Source organism: Chiloscyllium plagiosum, chromosome 18 (genome assembly GCF_004010195.1).
Source record: "Chiloscyllium plagiosum isolate BGI_BamShark_2017 chromosome 18, ASM401019v2, whole genome shotgun sequence".
Lineage (NCBI taxonomy): Eukaryota > Metazoa > Chordata > Chondrichthyes > Orectolobiformes > Hemiscylliidae > Chiloscyllium > Chiloscyllium plagiosum.
The window spans coordinates 12,731,125-12,753,537 of record NC_057727.1 but is presented as its reverse complement, the minus strand read 5'-3'; the positions used below and the strand labels follow the sequence as shown (position 1 = coordinate 12,753,537).

The 22,413-nt window shown below is 43.7% G+C and overlaps 1 protein-coding gene across 4 annotated transcripts in view; it reads left to right on the top strand.

The window, feature by feature from the left end:
• The window catches only part of mst1rb (macrophage stimulating 1 receptor b), a 140,846-nt gene that overhangs the window by 83,042 nt on the left and 35,391 nt on the right, over positions 1 to 22,413 (top strand). For 3 of the 4 annotated variants that reach the window (XM_043707703.1, XM_043707706.1, XM_043707704.1), the window contains 5 exons: positions 1,738 to 1,908; positions 5,586 to 5,746; positions 18,264 to 18,402; positions 19,698 to 19,834; positions 22,125 to 22,295. In XM_043707703.1, coding sequence (XP_043563638.1) covers positions 1,738 to 1,908; positions 5,586 to 5,746; positions 18,264 to 18,402; positions 19,698 to 19,834; positions 22,125 to 22,295 — 779 coding nt within the window. The remainder of the gene's footprint in view (positions 1 to 1,737; positions 1,909 to 5,585; positions 5,747 to 18,263; positions 18,403 to 19,697; positions 19,835 to 22,124; positions 22,296 to 22,413) is intronic. The other variant, XM_043707707.1, reaches the window with a different exon arrangement.

The following is a 22,413-nucleotide window of genomic DNA, read 5'->3' as shown; positions in this document are numbered from 1 at the left end:
GTCTGACCTTTCACCCTCACCTTGACCTCTTTCCACCTATCACATTTCCGACGCCCCTCCCCCAAGTCCTTCCTCCCTACCTTTTATCTTAGCCTGCTGGACAAACTTTCCCCATTCCTGAAGAAGGGCTTATGCCCGAAACGTCGATTCTCCTGTTCCCTGGATGCTGCCTGACCTGCTGCGCTTTTCCAGCAACACATTTCCAGCTCTGATCTCCAGCATCTGCAGACCTCACTTTCTCCTCATTACAAGGCATGACCTGTCTGGACAGCACACACCTTGGCGCATGCAACAACAAATCAAATCAAATCTCTTGGAAGAGATTCAACTACAAAGACACACTCGACAAGCTGGGGTTGCTCTCCTTACGGAGGAGGATGGAGCTGTATAAGGTTCTGAGGGACATAGGGTAACTTGGGAGAAATGTTTCCTCTTAGTGAAGAGGTGACTAACACAGGAGGGCATGGGTTTAAGGCAAGGCGATCAATGAGAGGGTGTTTCTCTCCGACTCGGAGGGAAGTATGGTGTGGAACTCAGGGTGGTAGAGACGAGAGCTGTCGGGCTGTTCAAGGAGTATTTATAGAGGAGCCAAGACATACACTGTCATGGGGAGGGCTCCAAATGGTGCACCAGTATCCCTGCCTCAGAACCAGGAGGCCCAGGGTTTAAGTTCCACTTTCTCTCGAGATGTGTAAAAACTCCTCTGAGCAGGTTGATTAACAATCATTGATATACTTGTGCAAAACAAATCAAGCAATTTTATGTTCAATTCTTTATGTAATATAGACTAACATAGGCTGGAATTGTATTTCAAGAGTGTAATACAATCAGCAAATGCATTTAAACATGCAAATTAGGGGTGGGTATATGCCATTCATCCCCTTGAGTCTACTCCCCTTGAGACAATAAGATCATGGGTTGACCTGATTCTGACCACAACACTGCACTGACATCCTTTTTATTAACAGTAAGCCTGGGAAATCTCCTCCCACCACTTTCTGAATAAGTTAACTATTATTTTACTTGATCAGACCCCTGATTGTCGAACTGTGTCCCTCCAATTGAAAACATTATTTTAGCTTTTTAAATCCCCTCAGCATCTAGTACATCTCAATGAGATTTCCTTCCATGTGAATAACTGCATCTTGTGTAGTGAGAACAATACATTGCCTTGAGTTAGAAGTAGAGTCATAGAGTTTTTACAGCATGGAAAAAGGCCCTTCAGCTCCGCATGTCAGTGTTGGTCATCGAGCATCTATCTATTCTGATCCCATTGGACTTGGCCTGCAGTATTGTATGTGTTGAGGGTTCCTGCCTTTAACACCCTTTTAGACTGTGAGTTCCAGATACCCACCACGCTCTGGGTGAAAAGATATTTCCTCAAATTCTCTCAAAATGTCTTACCCCTTAACTTACATCTATGCTATAATTATTGACACCTGTGCTAAGGCGAATAGTTTCTCCCTATCTAGGCCATGTATGTACCTCATAACTTTGATCATCTAAATCAAGAGCTCTGTCAGCATTCTCTACTCATTCCTGATGAAGAGCTTTTGCCCGAAACGCCAATTTTCCTGCTCCACAGATGCTGCCTGACCTGCTGTGCTTTTCCAGCACCACACTCTCCTCTCTGCTCAACCCCAGCCTACCTAGTCTCCCTTCATAGTCGATATATCTCTGGAATGTTCTGTAATATGCAAAGGAATATGCAGCTTTCCTTTTTTGTTTTGATTTCAGGTGACTAAAGTACCAGTTGACGGACCAGGCTGTCAACACTTCCTGACCTGTAAATCATGTCAGATTGCACCATCCTTCATGAAATGTGGTTGGTGTGAGGGGTCCTGTACCCGACAACAGGAATGTCACAGGAAGTGGTTGCCAGATACGTGTACACCTGTTATTGTTGAGGTATGTTTCCAACAATGTGTAAAACTACTCTTGTGAAGCAGATTGGTTCTCTTGGTGAGCCAGCGAGTGGATCTATTGGGTTCCAGGCTATACCGACCATTACTGATCTTGGATCTCTTTGTCAGACTCTCAGCTCCCAGTCAAAAGGCTGTTGGTTCAAGTACCACTCCAGGGACTTGTGCACACAGTTTCCATTCAGTGCTGTACTTCATTGGCTTTGGCACGTCCAGTGGTTATGAAAGGTTTATAATAATTAGAACATAGAACAGTACAGCACAGAACAGGCCCTTCAGCCCATACTGATCCTCATGTATGCACCCTCAAATTTCTGTGACCATATGCATGTCCAGAAGTCTCTTAAATGTCCCCAATGACCTCGCTTCCACAACTGCTGCTGGCAACGCATTCCATGCTCTCACACCTCTGTGTAAAGAACCCGCCTCTGACATCCCCTCTATACTTTCCTCCAAGCAGCTTAAAACTATGACCCCTCGTGTTAGCCATTTCTGCCCTGGGAAATAGTCTCTGGCTATTGACTCTATCTATGCCTTTCATTAGGAGAAAGTGAGGACTGCAGATGCTGGAGATCAGAGCTGAAAATGTGTTGCTGGAAAAGCGCAGCAGGTCAGGCAGCATCCAAGGAGCAGGAGAAGGAGAAGGGCTGAAGAAGGGCTCATGCCCGAAACTTCGATTCTCCTGTTCCTTGGATGCTGCCTGACCTGCTGCGCTTTTCCAGCAAAACATTTTCAGCTATGCCTCTCATTATCTTGTATACCTCAATTAGGTCCCCTCTCCTCCTCCTTTTCTCCAATGAAAAAAGTCCGAGCTCAGTCAACCTCTCTTCATAATTGCAGTTTATTTATATGTGAGTGGTGTTGTGTTGCAGATCAGAAATTAAACCCTACTTTCTCTGCACATAACAGAAGTTGGGTAGGGGAGTTCTCAAAGTGACTTTAGCAAGATTTACCGTTCAACCTGCACTACAGTAATTAACATACAGGAGGCCCCCTGTAATAAACATGATCCCATGCAGAATTTAGTTTTAAAGTCCTGACGCATGAACATTTCCTATACTTATCAACAGCTGCTTTCCAATGTCCTGGATTGTGTTCTAACTTGTGTACAATTTGACTTGTGAACGGACTCCAAAATGGAAGCTGTTTGCAATCCAGAGACTGCCTGTAATCGGTAAATTTAATTTGCACAAAGTGGCAAATCTGATAATATAATTGGACTTAATTGGCTATAAAGTGCTTTGAGGCTGTGTGAAAATGTTACATAGATACAACTTCCGTCCTGTTCCTCTCCTTTCCCCTGCCCTAGCTCTTTGCTTCCACCCTCCTGCTTTTCCTTTCCCCTCTGTCATCCTTTTCCACTTTGTTCCTTCCTCCTCCTTTTCTCACTAGCCTGTACGGACCAGTCAGATCAGCAATACGAGTGCAAAAGCTGGCTTGGATACCCAGTGATCAGAGAGGAAAAGACAAGCTAGGATTCCCACTGTTGGAAGAACATATCCTGCTGGAAATTACTGAATTGTGCTCAGCAGAGATACCATCCATTGTTGGGTGACTTGCCAACACTCCATGTTAATACTCACACTTAAAGAAAGACCATTTAGTTGGTGTTGGAGGTGGGGAGAAGTGCAGAAGAGCAAACATTTGTCAGGGAATTGTGAAGAAAAGCTATTGGTCAAACTGTTGAGGGTGTGTAATAATTCAAGTTTTCCTACTGTTTTAAATTTACATGTTCCTGGTTGTAAAGTGAGTGGTTCGATATTGGAATTATTCTCCTAAAACGAGCTTGATTTAGATTTGAAGTTTGCATAAATTGCAGATACAAATGGCCCAATTTCTGAACCCACATTTTCGCAGCCTGTCTTATGCATAAAGAGTTAACCTGAACCTATTTCATCTGAAAGTGATCAGACTCCAACATTCCTTTGCTGTTTCCAAATGACCTTTGAGTTTTGTCAGTTGAAAATTGGACTTTAAGCCTTTTGTGATTGCACAACGTTGCTGGTTTTATCCAGCAGAAGTCCACTGAGTGTACATGAGTGTGGGTTTAGTACGTCTTCACTGTCACCACTGAGCCAACAGAATGATTGAGCCTATGAGAAGCAATGGCAGTGGCTCATTAAACGGGACGTATTGTGGCTTGACAAGTGCAAAGTAGCTAAAACAAAATCCAAACCCTGAAATTTTTACCAATAGGAAATTGCAGAAAAATCACAAACAGAAAATGGTTTCGCTTTAGTGCAGCCGAGTGAATAACTTCCCATGATGCTGGCAGTCAAGCTGTCATCCTATAACTATTCTACCAATTATCTCCAATCTGTTTGGATCAACAATGCTGTTCAGAATCCGAGCTCAGAAAGGTATGATTTGGCTCATTTGTGCGTTTGGCAACTCTTTGAAAGAGCTGTGCAATGAGTCTCAATCCCCTGTTCTATTCCCCCTGGTCCTGCAAACTTTGCTATTTCTTGGGCTTATTGAATTTCCTTTTGAAAATTCAAACTCAATCTGCTTCCTCTCCCCTGCCAGGCAGTTCATTCCAGGCCACATCAAGTCACTGTGTTCAAAAAAGAAAATCCTCATCTCCCTTCCAGTTCCTTCACCTTAAACCTGTGGCCTCTGATGGCTGCTTCCTCTGCCAGTAGAAACACTTACCACTCATTGGCTTTATCGAACCCTCTCGTGAATTTAAACCCCTCTATTAAATTTCTGAACATGAAGGGTATCGTATGTGGAATGAACTGCCAGAGGAATTGGTGGAGGCAGGTGCAATTATGACATTTGAAAGACATTTGAACAGGTACATGAATAGGAAACATTTAGAGGGATGTGGGCTAAATGCAGGCAAATGGGGCTCGTTTAGTTTGGGAAACCAGGCCATCATGGAGGAGTCGGCTGAAGGGTCTGTTTCTGTGCTGTATGGCTCTAATCACCATATTTAAATCAATGATCAAAGGTCAGTTAGACTTATTAATAAGCCTAATGAGCTGAACAATGTACTGTCCTTGCCATATAATAGTAGGCAGGGGTGGTCAGGTGGGAGTGGGCAGGCTGCTTTTGAAGGTCTGTATGTACAAAGGTGGGAAGGTCTTGCTCACCACAAGGCACACCCCCCTCAAGATGCCACCCACCTCCCATCCACTGCATGCCATTCCCTTGCTACATTCCACTCTGCCTGCTCAACAGATCTTGCCCCCATCATTCTTGACACACCCTAACATGTGAGATTCCGTTTGTGCCTCCCTCTGTGATCACCTCCAGTGGGGCCAAAGATTATAGCCCCAAGGGTGTGATAGACATTGTTTCATGATGAAAGATGAGAGATGGATTGTCCATTGGAGTGCTTTGCTTTTTCCAAATAAAGTTCTGTAAAGGCAGTTAGCATTCAGAATGTCCATGGAAAGGAACGGTCAAATTGTCCTCTACAAACACCATCAGTATTATTATACCGTGCGGAAAGAATTGGCCATTTGCAAAAGAGCAAAGTACTCTTAAATAAATTAAAATTGAATTCTATTTAAAAATTACAAGATAATTGAGATGTAAATCAGAGCAAGTGCCTGAATTAAAAAAAACTTGCATTCTCTAACTGTTTCTGCTGCTTCATTAGAACTCACGTACTCATTGCTCATTGTACTTTTTCTCTTTATTTGCTTTAAATTGCAGTTTCAACCCAAAAGTGCTCCTGTCGATGGCGAGACCATGCTAACACTATGCGGCCGGGATTTCCAATCTCCACATGGGCCGCCAATAACACCAGCCTCCCATGTGGTTCAAGTGGGAAACCGGCCTTGCAAAGTCATCCCTGAAAGCAGCAATGCGAGGAGGTAAGTTCCTACCTTTCATTCTTCCCCATTTAAGATCTTTGTACAAAAAAAAGGTTTAGGTCAAGGAGTCTCCTTACAATGTTTTTTTTTCCTTTTCATGGGTAAAATCCTGCTATGGGACAAATTGCTCAACTTTGTAGCTACCACTTGTAAATATGTATCAACCATACAGGTTGAAGCTGTCACTTAAAAGGATTGGTTTTCCCAATTCTTGATCCAGGGCATTGTCCACTCTGGTGACGCAAAGGTCAGGGAAACCATTGCAGAGATCATTTCCACTTCCTAGATTTCTGAGGCAGGGAGTAAGTGGAGACAGAGATGGTTTTTAGATTAGATTAGATTACTTAGATTAGATTAGATTAGATTAGATTACTTACAGTGTGGAAACAGGCCCTTCGGCCCAACAAGTCCACACCGACCCGCCGAAGCGTAACCCACCCATACCCCTACATTTACCCCTTACCTAACACTACGGGCAATTTAGCATGGCCAATTCACCTGACCTGCACATCTTTGGACTGTGGGAGGAAACCGGAGCACCCGGAGGAAACCCACGCAGACACGGGGAGAACGTGCAAACTCCACACAGTCAGTCACCTGAGGCGGGAATTGAACCCGGGTCTCTGACGCTGCGAGGCAGCAGTGCTAACCACTGTACCACCGTGCCGCCCACGGTTGACTTGAATGAGGACACCAAGGTGACGCAATGGCTAGCACTGCTGCCTCACAACACCAGGGACCTGGGTTCAATTCCAGCCTTGGGCAACTGTCTGTGTGGAGTTTGCACATTCTCCCTGTGTCTCCGTGGGTTTCCTCCAGGTGCTCCAGTTTTATCCCACAGTCCAAAGATGTTCAGGTTAGGTGAATTGACCATGCTAAATTGCCCATAGTGTTCAGGGTTGTGTAGGTTAGATCATTAGTCATAGGAATTGTAGAGTAATAGGGTAGGGGAATGGGTCTGGGTGGGATACTCTTTGAAGGGTCGGTTTGGACTTGGGCCAAATGGCCTGTTTCCACACTGTAGGGATTCTATGTGCAACACCTTGCTTCAAGCGTCTGGTTCAATGTTCACCGTATACCCGAATGTAGCTGCAGTCGAACATGGAGCTGGGTTTTATATAGGGTTTTGAGGGGTCGGGTGTCGGGCGGTGTGAAGCAAGAGCGGTGGATCAGAATCTAAGATGGCAGCCTGCTATTCTGCCTCACCTACTATTTCCTCAGCTCATCCAAACACATGCTGGATGGCTAATTGGTGACCATCTGGTAGGAAGGTAGCTAATTCCGGGAGTAGAGGATGACTCTGTGTCATCAGGACTGTAGGTCAGGGTGACATACAGAATTGGGGTCACGGCTGTGAGAGAGGGAAGTTGGTGATGCCTTCAAATTGAAAGGCCCCATTTTTTCAGAGTGTCCCTTTAACTTTTGTTATCTTCTATCTTGTAATACACCCCTGTCAGTAGCTCCAGGGGTTTATGGTGTGTAAAGATCATGTCCCGGCCTGTAGTGAGCTGGGGAATTTTAGTTCCTTTCTCGGTTTATGCTTTGAGGTGGGAAGGATATTTAATTTGGCGGGATGGTGGTGGAACTGCACCCCCCACTCCATTACAATTAAGTTGGGAAGGCTCAAGATGGGACTTCCCCATTGCCATGTAAGGTTCTTAAGTGCTTTATGTCACCGCTGCTAACCCAATGAGAGAGGACATGGACCTATTGATGTATGACAAGTAAAACCACGCACCTGCTTGTCGTCTCTGGGGTAGGGGTGTGTCCATTGTTCAGAGGCATTCAGTGCTTGATCAAAGGATTAAGGATGGGGTGGGGGGGTACAGGCACCAAACATTATCCCTGCTGACACCTTTACACCCTTCCGCCCCATCTCCAGAAAACCCCTTTTGGAATGACTTATCTCTGGCCTTTGTCACAGGGTGTAGGCTCATGTGGACAATAAACTAGCATAAAATCCAGCATGGACTGGTTGGGCCAAATTGCCTGTTTCTGTGCTTTATAGAATATGTTTGCAAACACATGGAGCAACAGGAAATCTGATAGACCTGGCTTTTTTCCCATCCCTAATTCAGCTGGTTGGAGAGCATTGATTCCGTTCCACCCTGAGGTTGTCAATTAAGATTAAGCTAGGGATGGGGGAAGGCAGGAAAATATTCAGTCAAGCCCATGAAGAGTTGGTAGCTTCACATGAGTAATGTATCCCTTTCGATCGCTCAAGTCTAATCCTGTAAAGGAAATGGTGAATTTATCTTGGAAATGGTGGGAGGAGATTTTCCTGGCTCACTGTTAATAGTTTGTCAACTCAATCCACAGACACCAGTGACATTTACTAAATACTCTGACTTCATAAACTGAACCAACCAGCAACCAAACAATGACCTGGGTGTTTCAGGCTCACTCACTCACCAAAATGCAAAACATGCTCAAGCAAATAGTTATTCTTGACGGCAGGTTTGGACAAAGCTATCTGAATCACCCCCCTCAAACGTCTTTGTATTCAACTCTTCAAAACTAATTCAATTTCTCACACCCATTTCACCGCTGTTCAATTCTTGCTGCTGTCTCACTCTTTCGATTTTGCCATCTCAATCTCCTCTATCATTTCTGTGCGTGCTTCTTTATTTCCTTCTGCTTGACTTTCTACCTTCGCTTTCCCATTCCACCTCTAGTTTTCCCTTTTCCTTTTCCCTACCTTTTTTGTCTTGCGACCTTTGTTGCACATCTATTTCATTTCCCTTCAGTGGCATCTCTAGTGAGCACCCTTGTATATTTCTTCACTTCTGTTCCTCTTCTATTTGATTGTTCCTCCCTTTCTTCTGATCCTTCTACATAGCCCTCAACTTCTTCCTTGTTTTATATGTGCCCCCCCTTGATCTACTCCCTCACTTTTGTGGGTGTTTTTGGCTGTTTGCTCGCTTTTGTTGCCACATCTCTTTTCCTTTCTCCACTTTTTGTCTTCCATTATCTAATTTTTCTCTTCTCTCTCTTCCTGTCCTATCGTTTCCTCTGCTTCTTCCTCTCATCCTTTTTAACATTTGCTCTTTTCGCAGTATCAAAGCGTGTGGTGCTGGAAAAGCACAGCCAGTCAGGCAGCATCCAAGGCGCAGGAGAATCAATGTTTCGATTCCTCGAGGCCTCATTCCTGATGAAGGGCTCTTGCTCGAAACGTCGACTCTCCTGCTCCTCGGATGCTGCCTGACCTGCTGTGCTTTTCCAACACCACGCTCTTCGACTCTGATCTCCAGCGTCTGCAGTCCTGACTTTCTCCTTTTTTGCAGTCTGAACAATTTTCTACTAATGCCTGCAGCATGTGAGAAGGAGATTGAGCGGGATTCTATAAAAAGCCTTGGGAACAGAATCTTTTAACTAAACAAACTCTCCCTGAGGTTAGGCAGGACTGTCTTTGACTGCCCTTATTTGTGGTTATACATTTGGGGATTGCATAGGCACTCTTTTTCCATTGTACATTGGAAAGATTTGCTATCTCTGAACTTGTTTTTTGCCCAGCTTCTATATTATTCCTGGGGCTAGTACAATGACACAGTATTCATCTATAGATTGCAACCTCTGATTACTTCTTAGGTCATAACTGTGTACGAAATGTCCAATAGGTCTCTTTGCATAAGTGCCTTCATTTAAGAAGGGTTGATTCACTTCCTGTTTTGATACTGGTTAATTCAATGGATGAATGATCAAGAAAGGTGATATCTTTAACATCATGATGGCTTAAGTTTTTTTCTCTATGTGATTCATAGCAGACAGACGACTGTAAACTGAGAAATGCAACACTTTGCTTATAGCGTACAACAAGGTACCCTGAGCACTTAATCTCAGTTGACACCCATGCAGTTCTGTACTGTCAGAGGTGCTATCTTTGAGCTGAGATTCTAAGCTAACTTGTGAGTGTCTTTGTGTTCTTTTAGGACCCCCTTGGCACATTTGAAAGAAGAGAGATAAATTGTATACCCTTAAATAGTTAACAAAAGCATCACTAAAACAGATTGGTAAATTACCACATTGCAGGTTGTGCGAGTTTATTATGACTAAATTGGTTGCCATGTTTCTATATTAGATCAGTGATTATATCGCAAAAGCGCTTCAATGGCTGAGGTTACAAAAGGCAGTATATAAATGCAAGTTCTTTTGTTTTTATGAATTATGTTGCTCCTCTAATGGCATACGTTATATAGATAATATCCATGTATAAACAACAAAAAGGAATTTTAAAACAAGATTCATTTTCCCCATTTAGTGCAGTAAAGGTTCACTAGGCTGATACCAGGGCTGGCAGAGGTGTCCAATAAGGAGAGGGAGTTTGACTGGGTCTGTATTCACTCTAATCTTGAAGGATGAGAGGGGATCTGATTTAAACATGTCAAATTCTAACAGGGCTGGGCAAACTGGATGTAGGGAAGATGTTCCCCCGATTGATTTCATTTATTGTTATTACATGTACCGAGATGCAATGAAAAGGATTGTTTTGCATGCTAACCAGACAACTCATGCCTTACATCAGTAGATCAGTTGGGCCGAAGGGCCTGTTTCCACACTGTAGGTAATCTAATCTAAAATACAGAATGTAGTGTTACAGCTACAGAGAAGGTGCAGAGAAAGATCAACTCTAATATATGAGAGATCTGTTCATAAGTCTGATAACCGAGAGGAAGAAGCTGTTTGTAAATCTGCCGGTGTGTGTTTTCCAACTTTTATTTTTGATTTGATTTATTATTGTCAAGTGTCTGGGTACAGTGAAAAGTTTTGTTTTGCATGAAGTACAAAGTGCATTGGGGTAATAGAACAGAATGAGGAATACAATATTACAGCTGCAGAGAAGGTGCAGAAAGAGTGAGAACAACATTCAATTTAAAATTTGAGAGGCCCATTTAGAAGTCTAATAACAGCGGGGAAGAAGCTGTTCTCGAGTCTGTTTGTATGTGTGTTTAGGCTTTTGTATCTTCTGCTCAATGGAAGAGGGTGGAAGAGAGTATAACCAGGATAGGAGGGGTCCTTGGTTATGTTGGCTCTTTCCAAGGCAGAGGGAAGTATAGATTGGGTCAATGGATGGAAGGCTGGTTTGCGAGATGGACTGGGCGGTGTTCACAACTCTCTGTAGTTTCTTGCGGTCTTGGACAGAACAGTTGCCACAGCAAGCTGTGATGCATCTGGATAAGTTAGTAAGAGACATTGTGGACATGCTAAATTTCCTTAGCCTCCTGAAGATGTAGAAGTGTTGGTGTACTTTCTTGACTGTAGTATTGATGTGGTTGGTTGGTGATATTTACTCCCAAGAACTCGAAGTTCTTGATCATCTCCATCTCAGCACCATTGATACAGGCAGGGGTGTGTCCTCCATTCAGCTTCCAATGCTCTGGGATTGGCGGTCAGTTCCCATCACACAGCTGGTACAATTTGAATTCAATTAACAGGCTGAAATAGTCGGCTAGTTTCGGCATTGCTGGCCACAAAGCTGTCATTGATTGTTGTCATTACCCTTCTGATTCATCAGAGACGGAGGTCTGGGCAACTACTGACTTCAAACCCAGAGCAGTATGGCTGACTCAGAACTGCCCCCTTAAATGAACCAGCAAGCCACTCGGTTCAAGGACTACAAAGGCTGATACCCACTTCCCACAAAACTAAATGAAAAATGAACTTACAAAATAATTAATTACCTGTTTCTGGGCTGCTTGCTCTTTGATTGGTCCATCTGCAAATTGCATCAGGCAGATGGCAGCCTTGTGCGGCTGGAAGTGGACTAATGGGAACAAAATGAGCTGAGAGTTCCCCCTCCAAGCCACTCACCATCCTGACTTGGAAATATGTTGCTGCTTCTTCAGTGTCGCTGGATCAAAATCCTGACACTCCCTGCCTAAGGCCTTGAAACTGGGATGCTTGGGAGTGGAATGTCTTCTCGTCCGAGCAGATGCATTGTGGGTCCACTTGCAGCCAATGGGCTGCAATAATTCAAAAAGGCAGCTCACCACCACCTTCTCGAGGGCAAATAGGGACAGGCACTCAATGCTGGCTCAGCCAGTGTTACCCATAACCCTTAAATGAGTAAATAAATGGCAGTCGTCTGATTTGAGAACTCATCCTCGACCACGCCTCCTCTCAACAACTACCCCACCATGTAGCTCCCAGTTGAAAAAAATGTGAAACACTCAGTTAATGACCTCGATGCATGACCCCTGCACCAACGTTATGTTGCCTGTGTAGGAGAAATTCGCTCCCAATCTTGGGTTAGTCACTGGAATTTTATATTGTTAGATCAATACAATATTAGACATATTGTGCACAGTTCTGTTCACCTCACTATAGGAAGGATGTGGAGGCTTTGAGAAGGTTTACCAGGAAGTTGCCTGGGTTGGCATGTATTAACTATAAGGGGAGGTCGGATAAACTTGGATTGTTTCACAGGAGGCTGAGGGAGCAACCTGATAAAATTATACAAAACTATGAGAGGTGTGGTGAATAGTCAGAATCTATTTCCAGAGTGGGAAACGTCAAAGACGGGAGGGCATCATTTTAAGGTGGGAGGGGGTAAGTTTAAAGGAGATGTGCGAAGCAAGTTTTTTTGTGCATAGAGGGTGGTAGGTGCCTGGAATGCACTGCTGGGGGGAGTGATAGAAGCACAACGATAACAATGTTTAAGACAGGCGCACGAAAAGCAGGCAGGAGACTGACATGGACAATATGTAGGCAGATAGACTTAGTTTAGAATGGCATCTATTAATGGCACAGACATGTGGGCCAAAGGGCCTGCTCCTGTCCTGCGTCCTATGTCCAGGACACCAGGATGAACTCTCTTGAATAGGGCACAGGACTTTCATCACAACTAAGTTCCATTTCTGACAAACATCGCGCTAGCTATGAGATATATTGCTGTTTTTCAAGTTTGTTGGGCTAAAACCCTGGATCTCTCTCCCTAGCAGCACTTTGTGAACACTTTGGTTTTCCTTATTTGCTCACAGGATGTTTGAGTCGCTGGTTGAGCCAACATTTATTGCCCATCCCTAATTTGAGGCCAGTTCAGCATCAACCACGTTATTGTGAGTTTGAAGTCACATGAAGAACAGGCCCAGTTGGGTCTTTGTGATAATCAACAATGGGGCAGCACAGTGGCTCAGTGGTTAGCCAGGGACCCAGTTCGATTCCAGCCTAGGGCGACTGTCTGTGTGGAGTTTGCCCGTTCTCCTCATGTTAGTGTGGGTTTACTCCGGGTGCTTCAGTTTCTTCCCACAATTGAAAGATGTGCAGGTTAGGTGAATTGGCCATGCTAAATTGCCCATAGTATTCAGGGATGTGTAGGTTAGGTGCATTAGTCAGGGGTAGATATAGGATAGGGGAATGGATCTGGGTGGGTTACTCTTTGGAGGATGGCTGTGGACTTGGGCTGAAGGCCCTGTTTCCACACTGTCGAGATACTATGTAGAAACAAATGTTTCCATAGTCACCGTTAGGCTAGGATTTGTTTTTGGATTAATTTCAGTTTTTGCCATCATCCGTGATGCTGTATGACTATAATAAACAATTTAATAAGTCTTGAAATTGCCCAGGCATTAGGCATGTCTGTATGTATTCCCCGTTGGCATGAGAGTGCATATTTGTGGCAGCAGCCTGATGCACTGAACATGGAAATATATCTCGAGCCAAAATTTATTTATGACAATTCAAAATGTTCATAAGGTTACATTATACTTAATTCTTAGCTCCCTCCTTCTGCAGCATCCTAAATAGATTCAAACATACCAATATGTTGAATAAATTCATACTATCTCTTATAAAGTCCTAGATTAAGGATATTGAGATTTGGCATAAAACATGATGTATAACTTAGATTAGAATTTTAAAATGAAACTTGTGACCTTTGCACATGTTCATTATTACTTTTACTGGAGTTGGTTATTTTTGATGTGAGATGTGAGTATGGTATAAGTATTCTTCGCTCCCTCTAGTGAAAAGCATTTGGGCAATAATGCTGATACAGGATTGCTCAAAGACCATTTGGTCACTATACCCCATTTTCCTGTCTCCTTTTAATGAGAATTACCTTTGTCGAAAATGTTTCACTGCGATAAAATCTAATCATTTCAGAAAGAAATAGCCTAGCACATGTGCTTAGTGGTTAGCACTGCTGCCTCACAGCGCTAGGGTCCCAGGTTCAATTCCAGGATCAAGCGACTGTCTGTGTGGAGTTTGCACATTCTCCCCATGTCTGCGTGGGTTTTCTCTGCGTGCTCCGGTTTACTTCCACTGTCCAAAGATGAGCAGGCCAGGTGAGTTGGCCATGCTAAATTGCCAATAGAACATAGAGCATAGAAAAGTACAGCACAGAACAGCCCTTTGGCCCACGATGTTGTGCCGAGATTTAATCCTAATGTAAAATATAGTAACTTAACCTACGCACCCCTCAACTCACTGCTATCCATGTGCATGTCTAGCAGTCGCTTAAATGTCCCCAATGACTCTGCTTCCACCATCACAGCTGGCAACGCATTCCATGCATTCACAACTCTCTGTGTAAAGAACCTACCTCTGACGTCTCCTTTATACCTTCCTCCTAATATCTTCAAACTATGGCTTCTCGTACCAGTCAATCCTGCCCTGGGGAAAAGTCTCTGGCTATTGACTCTATCTATTCCACTCATTATTTTGTACACCTCGATCAGGTCTCCTCTCTTTCTCCTTCTCTCCAGAGAGAAAAGTCCGAGCTTATTCAACATTTCTTCATATGGCAAGCCCTCCAGTCCAGGCAACATCCTGGTAAACCTTCTTCTCCAAAGCCTCTGTATCTTTCCTATAGTAGGGCGACCAGAACTGGACACAGTATTCCAAGTGTGGTCTCACCAGGGACTTGTAGAGTTGCAGCAAAACCTCGTGGCTCTTAAACTCGATCCCCCTGTTAATGAAAGCCAAAACACCATATACTTTCTTAACAACCCTATCCACTTGGGTGGCAACTTTGAGGGATCTATGTACTTGCATACCCAGATCCCTCTGTTCCTCCGCACTGCCAAGAATCCTGTCTTTAATCCTATATTCAGCATTCGAGTTCGACCTTCCAAAATCACTTCGCATTTATCCAGGTTGAACTCCATCTGCCATTTCTCAGCCCAGCTCTGCATCCCGTCTATACCGTCGTCGACCTGTCTTGACACCTCCTCAAAGAACTCAATACGATTTGTGAGGCATGATCTGCCCCTCTCAAAGCCATGCTGACTGCCTTTAATCACACTTTGCTTTGCCAAATACTCATAAATCCTATCCCTCAGAATTCTTTCCAAAACTTTGCTGACCACAGACATAAGACTGTAATTGCCAGGGATTTCCCTATTACCCTTCTTGAAAAGAGGAACAACATTCGCCTCCTTCCAATCCTCCGATACGACTCCTGTGGAGATGGAGGAGGCAAATATTCTCGCCGGCGGCTTAGCAACCTTAGCAATAGTGTTAGGTGCATTAGTCAGAGAGAAATGAGTCTGAGTGGGTTACTCTTCGGAGGGTCGGTGTGGACTTGTTGGGCCAAAGGACCTGTTTCCACACTGTAGGGAATCTAATCTAATCTAATCTCACATGCTACCCAGGCGATAAACGTCAGCTCCTCTATCTGCTGGGTTCTACAATGTGAGGAGACTGCTGAGGCTGGAGGATTTCCTTAGTGGGGGAGAAAAGCTGAAAACATCCATTGGATGCACTGAGCTGCCTCCTAAAGTGGAATAGATTACACACCCACCCTCCAAACTACAAGATGGTATTTGCTCTTGATTAATGGAATAAGGAAATCTCTTACATAAAAACACAATTGAGGCTGGGTCGTCAGCAGGAGAGATGGCGGTGGTGGTAATGGCACTGAATTATAATACAGAAACCCAGTGAATTCACTGAGTGGCATGGATTCAAATCCTTCCATGGCATCTAGTGGAATTTCAGTTCAGTTGGTAAAATTTGGTCTCAGTAATAGTGACTGTAAAACTGCCATCGATTGTTAGAAAAATTGATTTGGTTCATTAATGCCCTGTATAAAGGAGGGAAGTCTATAATTCTTTCCTGATTTGAACTACATGTTCTTCCAGAGCAATGGCATAGCTAGCCATTCATAGAACCCCTACAATGGAAAGAGGCCATGTGGCCCATCGAATCCATACCAACGCTCAGAAGACCATCCCACCCAATTCCAGTCCAATGGCCTATCCCCATAGCCTGACATGTTACCATGGCTAATCCACCCCTTTGGACACTGCAGATAATTTAGCATGGCCAATCCAACTTTGGACTGTGGGAGGAAACCGGAGCACCCAGAGGAAACCCATGCAGACAAGGGGGAGAATGTGCGAACTCCACACAGACAGTCGCCCGAGGGTGGAATCGAACCCAGGTCCCTGGCACTGTGGGGCAGCAGTGCTAATTACTGAGTCACTGTGCCACCCAAAAAATGGAGATGAGAGTGAGACCCTTGCCTTGCCTGTGATATTGACATTCCATAAATTGGAGTTTTATGAAAAATTGAGATTGGTCAACTCTTGTTAGGCTATGATATTGAGGGCAGTTGAATGTAATCCACATGTAGTCAGCCATGATCTAATTGAGTAGTGGAACAGGATTGAGAGGCCGAATGGCCTATTCTTGTTCAGCTTAGAAGCAAACTTTTAGAGCAAGGTTTGACTGTAATTCATTACATACCAAAGCAGTGTAGTGTTTTGGAGTTCTGTTGCATTGTGCTCTAATTGTTCCCATGACAACGTGCATCCTGTGTTGTAATCGATTTAAAAATAGGTGGTGCTCCATTTATTGCATTTGCCTTCAGAAAGAAAAAACACCTTTCATAATCTATTAGGGCTGTGTATATGGTTTGTTATTGGATTAGCTTCTGGCTGTCAAACAGTGATTCACTGCACGAGTGTAGCATCCTCATAATAGTAAAACAATTTTCACAGAATCTGAATTAAAAATAATATTTAAAAGTGCACCATAATGGTAAAGGAAGAAAAGAATTACTCTTTATAGAATTTTCATTTGTTGCTTAGACATGTCTCAAAGCAATTTACTTCTGTTGTTTCAATGGCAATGATTCTATGTATGACCAGAAGGTGTCATGAGCTTACTACACATTGCTAAATCATCGTAGTCCAAGTGTCTTGACTTCACAAAATTTCTAATGCAATAAGTGTACGTTCTGATGAAGAGTTGCTTTATTTGCTTAAAAAATATGGAAGCCATTCATCTCCTTCCATTCTATGGAGATACTTGCTAATGGAAACTGCCCATTGAGCTCAACAGAGACAATACCATATCAGCCTCGTTTCAATATTAGCATAAAAGTTTCCATCCTATATGTGAGGGGTACGGCGAGGGGCAGATGTGAAAGGCAGTCGAGAGTGTGGTGCTGGAAAAGTACAGCAGGTCAGGCAGCATCCGAGGAGCAGGAAAATAGACGTTTCGGGCGTACGCTGATGAAGGGCATATGCCCGAAACGTTGATTCTCCTGCTCCTCGGATGCTGCCTGACTTGCTGTGCTTTTCCAGCACCACACTCTCGATTCTGACTCTCCAGCAACTGCAGTCCTCACTTTCTCCTCCCTGATTAAGCAGCAAGGTGTGAGATACATGCCAATTTTCCAGCACCTTTCCACCTTTGGATCATTATGGGATGAAGGGGAGACAGGGTTGGCCATACACGACAGCAGGCAGCTAAATAATGGACAGTTAAAAGCCTACAGGTTGGAAGTTGAATAGAATTTCTCAGTTGCTCTGTGGACCTTTCCAGGTGTTGTAGACCAGACCAGCTGGTGACCAGTCATGACATGTTTCCAGACTGCCAATTAGCCCTCCAGTTTCATGAGCATATCTACCACCTTTCATTAGATGCCAAGCCACCCTCTGACCGCGATTTGGCCAGTCTGGGAAAAGTTACAGCCTGGTTGCTGTTTCCATACAGTGGGGGTTATGACACTACTTGGACTCAAAGGACCAAACCTTGTCCAAAATCTCTCTTGGAGTATGGATGATAATTCAGTTGAAATTCTCCTAAAAAGCATCATGGCAATCAAATATGTTTCCCCTCCCACACATCTGTCCTTCTTATTGAATGCATTCTTGTTAGACCAAGGGAGCTCATGTCAGTTGCAAGTCATAGAATCCCTATATTGCAGAAGCAAACCATTCAGCCCATCGAGTCCACACCCACCCTCCAAAGAGTATCCTACCTAGACCCATTCCCCCCAGCCTTATTCCTTGCAACTCTGCATTTCCCCATGGCTAGTCCACTTAACCTATCCATACCTGGACACTATGGGCAATTTAGCATGGCCAATCCACCTAACCTGGTGGAAACCTACACATATATGGGGAGAATGTGCCAACTCCACACGGACAGTCGCCTGAGCGTGGAATCGAATCCAGTTCCTTGGTGTTGTGAGGCAGCATTGCTAACCACTGAGCCTCGTTTTGAATTGAAATACATGCCTAGTGTAATTTTTAATTTGGAAAGACAAGTGTCTCGTGTTTTGTGGCAGGTTGACATGTAAACTGGAAATCACTGGAAAGCCTCAGCCCGTCAATTCGACTGCCATTAAGATCACCATTCGAGAGGCAAGTCATAACGGGGAGTTCGTCATCAGTGGATCCACCTCCCTTTCTGGATTTGAATTTGTGGTGAGCATCATCGTTACGATTTCTTTTTCCCACAAGTAGGTTTCGAGTACTAGACTTTGTCATGAAGATGCCCCCTTTAGAATGTATATGCTCCTGGCATAAGGTTGTTGTTTAGTTTTCTGAGGCTTCAGTGTAGAACTTGAGTCATTCGCATTGTGAACTTACAATATGTAACAATGGAAAAAAAACCGGACCGGACAAAGTTATAAGCAGCTCATAGCTATCTCCTTGCAGCTCACCTTACTCAACTGGGCTTCCAATTGCAGCCCATTTCTGTGTAACACCTCCATTGACCTGAATAGGTTTGTCAATCGGATTGCAAATTTCATTCCTTCCACAGTCATAGAATCCCTATAGTATGGAAGCAGGCCACTTTGTCCATCAAGCCCACACGATACCTCTGAGGAACATTCCACCCAGACCCATGCTATCCCTGTAACCCTGCATTTCCCATTGCTAATCCACCTTACCACACATCCCTGGACACTGTGGGCAATTTCCCCATGGCCAATCCACCTCACCTGCACATCCCTGGACACTGTGGGCAATTTCCCCATGACCAATCCACCTCACCTGTACATCCTTGAACACTGTGGGCAATTTCCTCACGACCAATCCACCTCACCTGCACATCTTAAAACTATGGGAAGAAACCAGAGCACCCAGAGGAAACTCATGCAGACAGTTTTCCAAGAGTGTGATTGCAGCCAGCTCCATGGCGCTGTGAGGTAGCGGTGCTAACCACTGAGCAAGGTTGGGGCTATTCTGAAAACCTGGCTGAGGTTTTAGTATTCTGGCTTATTTTCCTGTAAGAGCCTCAAGTGGCTGTTGTTTGGTGGAAGACCAGAGTCAGGAGCCATTTTGGCTGTGGAGGGTCCCACAGCCATACTCAATCTAGCCTTCCCTCTATCTTAAGCTCTAATGAAGGGTAATCTAGATTTCAAACGTTAGCTTGCTCTCTCTCCATGGATGCTGCCTGATCTGCTGTGATTCCCAGCATTTCCTGTCTTCCTTTTCGTGTCTTTGATGGTGATGAAAAATAGAAGCTTTCCATGCTTGTAATTTCCTGTAGTCATTAACTGTAAAGCGAGTTGCACTCTTTCAGCTGTCCCCTGCTGGAATCACTTAGCTCTATAACGATCAAGGAATGAACTGTCCCTCTGCTATAATGTCTTAACACATACACTTATTGTACCAATGGCTCCAATGTATTTGGATACCGCAGTGGGCTATAATTTCTGCAAATCTTAGGAACAATGAGGTAGCTGTGAACCCATATAATTGTTTTTTTGTAGGAACCTATTATAACTCGGGTGACTCCAACATATGGCCCTCAAGACGGTGGGACCTTGGTCACGTTCCTGGGGAAACATTTGACAGTTGGCAATGGACAGAAAGTGACAATTGGTGGGAAAGACTGTCTCATAAAGAGGTAAGAGCGAGAGGGTGGAACAAACTGCAGCTATTCAAAGTCTTAACTTTGAAGCACATCACCTGGTTCCAAATAAAGGCGCAATTCTGCAGACGCTGGAAATCTGAAATAAACTCAAGAGAATGCTGGAGAAGCTCAGCAGGTCTGTCAGTACCTCTTCAGAGGGAAACAGAGTTAACATTTCTGAACTGCCAATTGGCTCTACAGTTTAATGAGCATGTCTATCATGCCACGATTTGGCCAGTCTGGGGAAAATTACAGCCCAGCCAAAAATATCTTCCTTGAAAATAATGTTTGTTTTAAACTTTTGATGGGGACAGAAGGGGAGCAAGAGGGTTAATGCGGAAAACAAAGCTGTTTTTAATGGTAGAGAAAAGATGTAGGAAGGGGAGAATTGGTCCTTTCTGCTAAAGCAAAGTACAAAAGATATAATTTTGACTGTGGTGGAACGGGTGGGGGGAGGTGGGAGGAGAGAAAGAATGCAAGATAAATGGAAAATGGACGTCAAGCACTCAGTTTCTGAAGTTATTGAAGTCACTGTTGAAGTCTTCAGAGTGGAAAGTGCTTAAGTGTAAAATAAGGTGTTGTTCCTTGAGCTTGCATTGTACTTAATTGGAACATAGCAGTAGACCCAGGATAGAAATGTGAGCATGAGAGGAGGGTGGCTCCCAACTGTAGCTGTCAGTCTCTTCTTGTTGGATCACATTAATATGGGGAAAAACAAACCAAAAAAATGAAGTCAAGAATACAAGGTTGTATTTTTATGGTGGGTGTAAAGTGTTAATTATTTCACTCCATTTTACATTTGCAAATGGTTCTTTGAACGAAAAAAATTGTCAAGCTCGTAATGAACTTGTCTGGCACTGCTTAGAAAACATCCATTCATAATCTTTTCTTAAAAGAAAATTGTTGTTGCCACAGCCCTATAAAACTACCGAATAACCAGACCTTTGAAGTATCAGCAACAGAAGTTAAAGATTTACTGAGACCAGTACCGTCTTGTTTTAATTTTGCATCTTTATTTGCCAACTTTGAAGGCAGTTAAATGGTCATTGGATAGACATGTGGATGAAAATGGAATAGTGTAGGTTAGAGGGGCTTCAGATTGGTTCCACAGGTCAGTACAACATCGAGGGCCGAAGGGCCTGTACTGCGCTGGAATATTCTTTGTTCTATGTTCTAAAGCACTTCAGACCTCACTATCTCATATATAAACGTTGGGCCAAAGACATCACACACTAAAATAAGCTTAGTACCACGTTGTAAAGCTGTCAGTCACCACTCCAGCTGGTCTGCTGGGAGGCATCCCTCCACATTTCTCTGTGATTTCCTTAAGCAGACCTTGTCTGTCAGCATACATAATCTTTGTCAGTTCAAATATGCACCTATTTGTTTTATTATTAATGGGTAGGTAGGTTGCTGGTTACCTCCTCTCTCATGGAATCTGGAACTCAAGTTTTCTGAAGTTCAGGAGCTCCAACTTGACTGGAAAACCACTTTGTTCTTCATGTTGAAGGTGTCCATGAAAGATTACTTGAGACATGGATGTACGAAAAGGCCACTCAGCCCCTCAACCTGTTCTGCCATTCAGTTAAATTGTGGCTGATCTACATTTTAATTCTATCCACGCGGCTTGGTTCCATTAGTCTTTTTTTGCCCTTGCCCAATAAAAATCTGTCCATAATAATAAATAAAACAAAGAACTGTGGATGCTGGAAATCTGAAACAAAACCAGAAATTTCTGAAGAAACTCAATAGGGACATTGAGAGAAAGCAGTGTTAACGTTTTGGGTCCAGTAACCCTTCTTCAGAAGGATCCTGGGTTCAGGCTTCTGAAGAAGGGTCACCTGACCTGAAATGTCAAGTCTTGCTTTCTCTCCAGAGATGCTGCCAAACCTGCTGAGGTTCTCCAAGGGTCTGTCCAACTCCAATTGTCAATGACCAATTTACGAAAGTGTTTTAGATTCCAGAATGGCAGAAGGCAGCAAATAGCGGAAGATAAAGTGACATTTTTCCATGTACTCTTCAGTTCACAACAGAGTAGCAATGATCGCTGTAATATTTCCTATTCTGCCACATCCAGGAAATAAAAGATTTTTGATTGACTTTTATTCTGTTGTTTAACGTTCTTAAGTAGGACAGAACACTGGAACAGAAGTAGCCCATTGCGTGTGATCCTCCATTTATTGTGACCATTGAGCACTTCAGTGCCATTTACTGACGCCAGTACATCTTGGAAAATGTCCAATGTTTCTCATCCTAATTTTCTTTTTACACCTTTATTTGCCAGCAAGAATAGCACTTGTATCAAATGCATAACTCCAAAAATGGATTTGTTGAAGGAAGAGCCTCCTGTCGTGGTGATAGACGCTGCAAAGGTAACAGCTAAGGGAAACTTCAAGTTCCAGTACCGAAAGAACCCTGTTATTAACAGCATCTCCCCAAGCTGCAGCACCCAGAGGTAAGCCTGGGAAATGAATATTCAAGGCTACACGTGCTATCGTAAGGACAGACTGACGGGCAGAAGAGGTGGGGTGGCCATGTTGGTAAGGGATGATATTCAGTCCCTTGCGCGGGGG